This window comes from Diaphorina citri, unplaced genomic scaffold (assembly GCF_000475195.1).
Source record: "Diaphorina citri unplaced genomic scaffold, Diaci psyllid genome assembly version 1.1 scaffold5887, whole genome shotgun sequence".
NCBI lineage: Eukaryota > Metazoa > Arthropoda > Insecta > Hemiptera > Psyllidae > Diaphorina > Diaphorina citri.
Genome location: NW_007383263.1, coordinates 1 through 5,953, shown reverse-complemented (window position 1 = coordinate 5,953; position 5,953 = coordinate 1). Strand labels below are relative to the sequence as shown.

General features: G+C 34.7%; 1 protein-coding gene and 1 long non-coding RNA gene across 2 annotated transcripts; both read right to left on the bottom strand.

Moving 5' to 3' along the window:
• LOC113472512 lies at nt 1-602 on the bottom strand. Its single transcript, XR_003394782.1, has 2 exons — nt 499-602; nt 1-36 (listed from the first exon to the last, which is right to left on the bottom strand). It is a non-coding gene; the product is annotated as an uncharacterized LOC113472512 (long non-coding RNA).
• Nucleotides 603-645: 43 nt separating this feature from the next.
• LOC103521759 (rho guanine nucleotide exchange factor 12-like) lies at nt 646-2,908 on the bottom strand. Its single transcript, XM_017448884.2, has 3 exons — nt 2,608-2,908; nt 736-935; nt 646-668 (listed from the first exon to the last, which is right to left on the bottom strand). Exons 1-3 carry the CDS (start codon nt 2,643-2,645, stop codon nt 646-648), a joined length of 261 nt encoding a protein of 86 aa, XP_017304373.1. The 5' UTR covers nt 2,646-2,908.
• Nucleotides 2,909-5,953: the final 3,045 nt, after the last annotated feature.

Sequence of the window (5,953 nt, the reverse complement as noted above, 5' to 3'; positions counted from 1 at the left end):
CACCAGCATGCAACCCAGCTCTTTCTGCAGCACCTCCTGAAATTAAAACATGGAAATTTAAATTAGTAGGAGCAACCATCAGCGTCCAGGTCTAAGAGGATATCACACTAGGCTCACACATTGGCAGTTTGGGGTTCAATGCTCAGGATGGTTACCTATTTTTTTTGGCTCTGTTTGGAATGTGACATGCACCAAGCCTTGTGAGAACAACTCTGTTGAGTAGCAACCAATAGTACTTAGAGTAAAGAGAAAAATTACTTACTTATACCCGAGATGTACTTAAAAGCTCAAAACTTATAGAATTTATAAACAAAGAATTTGTAATGCTGTAATGTCCACACAACCTCTCAGTTTCACTACATACTTATACCCGAGATGTACTTAAAAGCTCAAAACTTATAGAATTTATAAACAAGGAATTTGTAATGCTGTAATGTCCACACAACAATTATTGTGAAGAGCCTCTCAGTTTCACAACAAATATTGAATAATACTCACCGTCTTTGACTGATTGCACGTAGACAGGATTGTCACCCGATACTTTCATACCATATCCCTTCTCATCTTTATTCACCACAATAACTATTTGCTGCCAAACATACACTTATACCCGAGATGTACTTAAAAGCTCAAAACTTATAGAATTTATAAACAAGGAATTTGTAATGCTGTAATGTCCACACAACAATTGTGAAGAGCCTCTCAGTTTCACTACAAATATTGAATAATACTCACCGTCTTTGACTGATTGCACGTAGACAGGATTGTCACCCGATACTTTCATACCATATCCCTTCTCATCTTTATTCACCACAATAACTATTTGCTGCCAAACATACGTACAGCTCATAGGGGGACTTACACTACCATCCCCGGAACCAGATACTGGCCTGGAACCTGACCGACGCATAGACACACCGTTTGACAGGTCACAACTGAAACCCACAGGAGAGTGAAACAAATTAAGTCTATACTTAGTCTCAGCCTCATAGTTGACATATTTTCTGAATGAGAAGTTGAAATAATGCTTAACATCAGTGATCTATTAGGAAATGGTGCAATATGGTATAAACCCACAGGAGAGTGAAACAAATTAAGTCTATACTTAGTCTCAGCCTCATAGTTGACATATTTTCTGAATGAGAAGTTGAAATAATTATTAACATCAGTGATCAGTGATCTATTAGGACATGATGCAATATGGTATTACCTAGGCTGTTTCAATTTTGCGACCTTTGAGCGACATTTTAGGGGATTTAGGGACCGTTTTGGATGTTTTTGAGTGCGCCAATGCACTTTTTGTGTACTTTTACATCGGAATAGGACTCTATCTCGAAAAAAATTGTCATTTGGTTGAGCCCCAATATGGTATTACCTACCACCAGCTATCATTCATTTGGATCAATAAAATTGTATAAAAGTTTTGACTCATTCTATAAAAATAATTTTCAAATATCAAATTGATGTCTATGTAAGTTTATAAGTACTGAATAAGTTGATAAAATAAATTCAATGAAGAAAAAAAAATGTTGGTTGGAGAATTAGAGATAATGCAAAAACTGCACAACACTGATAAATAGATAACACAAACACAGCATAAGTAATGTGATTAACACTAATGCAAAAACTGCACAACACTGATAAATAGATAACACAAACACAGCATAAGTAATGTGATTAACACAATATCAAACAAATCCAAATAGATAGGGGTAATGCATAAAGTCCTCAAGTCTGTTTTTACTACTTTTCAGGAGAGCTAAATCTAAAAACATGATGTAAACAAGATGGCGCCAACATGGGTTGCGTTATGGGGATCAGGATTCGATGCGAAATCTCCCTAATATCAAACAAATCCAAATGGATAGGGGTAATGCATAAAGTCCTCAAGTCTGTTTTTACTACTTTTCAGGAGAGCATTATTATACAAGGTGGAAAGCTTGTATTGTTTAGAACCAATTTTTTAAAACTTTGAAATCCTGGGTCTTGCAGTTATTGTAAAATTAACAAATAAATAAATACAGTTGAACTTAGGGATTTTTCATTTGGAAATTTTTCCTGGGTATCTATTTCTTATTATTTGATGGACATGAGTTGGACTTAAGTAAGATTTTCTTGCTCCAAATTGACCAAATACTGTACTTATCCAAAACTTCCACCTCAATTTTAAATACCTTGGGATTAAGTAAATTGGATAGAGAAAAAAGTGATACCAATGGATAGAGCTTGACACACTTTTCAGGAGAGCATTATTATACAAGGTGGAAAGCTTGTATTGTTTAGAACCAATTTTTTAAAACTTTGAAATCCTGGGTCTTGCAATTATTGTAAAATTAACAAATAAATACAGTTGATCTTAGGGATTTTTCATTTGGAAATTTTTCCTGGGTATCTATTTCTTAACCCTTTGATGGACATGAGTTGGACTTAAGTAAGATTTTCTTGCTCCAAATTGACCAAATACTATACTTATCCAAAACTTCCACCTCAATTTTAAATAGGTACCTTGGGATTAAGTAAATCGGATAGAGAAAAACGTGATACCAATGGATAGAGCTTGACAGCCTTTCTAGTGATATGCATAACTTGATTTTGATGGCAACTTACTTTTCAGGTAGCGTAGTGATATCTTCAGTTTCCTCCATGAAACTTGCAAGAGAAACACTTCATTTAAAAACACAATGAAACAATCTCAAACTTTCTGGATGAGGTAAAGGCACAACATTATTTAACTTCTACCTATTAGCACTCCTAGATTATTTTTTATGAAAGGAAGTACTTAGGTAATATTTATGTTGTGAATTTGTCAAATATTTCAAGTATACTTAGGTGATAATCATTTCAGAATAATTTGAAATTAGTTTATACTTATTTACTTATGTTTAAAGCATAGGTGACAATGAATTCCCCAGGGATATGCAAGTAGGTAATGTTGTGAATTTGTCAAATATTTCAAGTATACTTAGGTGATAATCATTTCAGAATAATCTCAAATTAGTTTATACCTATTTATGTTTAAAGCATAGGTGACAATGAATTCCCCAGGGATAAGCAAGTAGGTACTATAGTGCTCTGATTTTTTATTGCAATAGGTAGGTAGATACAAATAGAATGGGACCCAAGTGAAATGAACTTGAACACCAATATTTATATACAAGAATTTAAGGCACTTATCTTAGAAATTAAAGTACAAATACCAATAATCTATAGCTTAATTCACAGTAATAACATTAAAGATATATTACATTATTTTAGGTCAACTAGATATAAGGAATTATTTACATTTAAATGAGATAATAAAATTATTTTAGTTTGATTGACATAAACCATAGAACCAACAAGTGTCAGCCATTTTGAACTAATATAAAATCGGAAACACCTACACTTTCGAATACAAGACGCACAGTAATCTAAATACAGGATTATCGAATGAATGTAAAAGAAAGGAACCGATTAAAAAACGCAGAACTATTTACAGAAATACGATTATTAAGTTCAAATTTAAAAGAGAAAAACTATTCATATAAAAAATTAATCAAAATCACACGCGAAGACCGAAACGGGAAACATCAACTTCGCGATTTCGGGAAACGGGAACTGTTTTGTTTTGAACCCGGGACCTTCTGCATGACAAGCAAGAGCGTTACCACTGGGGTAACCGTGCTCATAAAGTTAAGTCCATAAATAGTTTTACAATATTCTAATAATATGATCACTTCATTGTTTCAGAAACGAGAGGAAGGCTGGTGGGTGGTGATTGGGGATCCGAAAACCAACTCGCTTCTTTCGATCAAACGTCTTACCCTACAGCAGAAGGCCAAAATCAAGCTGGACTTTGTAGCTCCCAATCCTGGCCATCATTCCTATGCGCTGTACTTTATGAGTGATGCATACCTAGGTTGTGATCAGGAGTATAAGTTTAGCATTGATGTGAGCGAGTATTATTCGGGAGGTGAAAGTGACAGTGATGTTGAGAAATAGACACTAAGCACTCTCGGAGGTGCTGGGTTCGAATCCCGGTCGGGCGGAAATTTTCAAACAATTTTTTCTCTTATATGGATGGGAATGGATGTAAAGGAGTTTAAATGAGTAGGTAGGTAATGCAAAAGAAATTCGGATTTTTTTTTTCTCCCTCCCTAAGTGCAAGTTGTAGTGTAGCAGGTAATGTGCTGGGCTGTGGATAACAAAATTGGTAGTTCGAGTACAAGTTTTATTGAAAAATGTTTTTTTGTGGCAAATGCTCGACATCATTAAAATTCTAAATAAGTAGTAGAGAATGTAGAGAAAGACAACCTAGGGGAAGTGTTGTAAAACCTGCAAGGTAGATAAAAGATGGGAAAAGCGATCATGAAGGCAATATTTGGTTATACTTAGGTTAATGGTAGGTACTTACATTTGATCAACTCCACAACTTGAGTGTGAGTAGATGTCAATACATCCTCATTATTAACCTGAAAAAACAAATGTCATTTAGAATTAATAAGTATTAAGAATTATCTTGGTCATAAACTTGGTTAATGATCACAACATCACCCAAGTGAATGTACTTAAGGATCCCTTTTCAAATTTCTATCCCAATTCCCATCCGTCCCACTTTATATTTTTCTAGCATTGGTTTGAAACTTACCTTCAAAATTTTATCACCAGCATGCAACCCAGCCTCGCACGTAGTACCTACTACCTATTTATCTAAATCTACTTTACTCATAGCTGATGTCAAACTTTTTGATAGGGAATTGTGAAAGATAAGAGAGAAGGAAGATAGGATAGGAGAAAGCCAGCTGTTCCGAAAACGAACATTATCCCATCAGGATAAAATCCACCCCGGGCGGGTATCGCAACCGCGACCTGCCGCTTAAAAGACAGGCTTACTACCCTCCAAGCGAACCAGACTGACTGAAATCTCCTCCTCTCCTCAGATCTGGACTTTGCTGACCCACTCGGCCTTTTCAAAGAGAGGTTGAGGTTGAGGGGCCTTATGGGAAATAACCCAACTTTGCATTTGTAGGTGTCAATAATTTTACAACTTATTGATGTAGGTACATAGGTAGGTATTTTTTTTTCAAGTTAGAAATACGATTTATATAAAATTAGATAGGTAGGAAACTTTGTTTAGTAATTGCCCTCCCTGTAGGGCGTTAAACATAGTATTAAATAAAAAAAAAAAGAAATCAAATTGTTTAATTTAGTTTTACCTTTACCTTGAACCCAATTTAAACTCGATTTTTATCACGACCGTTTTCTTTTTATTTGCGAGTACGTGATGGTCGGATAATTTTGCTACCACTCAGAGTCGAACAAAGATCTCCTCCGTGCCAAACTGTTAGGCCACTTGGGCAAAAAATTCCTTTTTTTAAAGAGCGGATTTATACTCACAAGTACTTTTATCTGTCCTGTAATATTTATTTGTCAAGAGATGACCTAAGGAAGAAAAGTCTGGTGGATGGTTAGGTAATAGGTACCTACAGGAGAGTATACTTTCACATTATATTTCAATTTTAAATCTTTTACAAAAAATACCTAAAACACGAACAAAAATTGACAATACTTTTATCTCCTACCTTCATGTATAGGAGCAAAACAACACAATAAAATAACATAATAGGTATCTAGTATTGAACTCATGATAAACGTAATTACACCATGGAGGTGTCAAAAGTGTTCTATGGAATGGCTCTCAATAGTCTCAATGTTTTAAGAGTGATTAGACAGTTTGAAGCAATAGTGAGGTAATTATTCTTTGGATTTTTCGGGATTCGAACTCCGTAAGTGAAATGTAATTCCGTGAAAACTACGAAATTAATATTTATTTTGAATAAATATGTATGTTAAATATGAAGCCACAACCATGAAAGAGTTTTTACTCTAGGGCTGTTTTCGCTTTTCGGTACGAGTCCCCTTGCTACTACTGGAACTAAAAAGCTCGAAAAATATAATAATCCAATAGATAAAT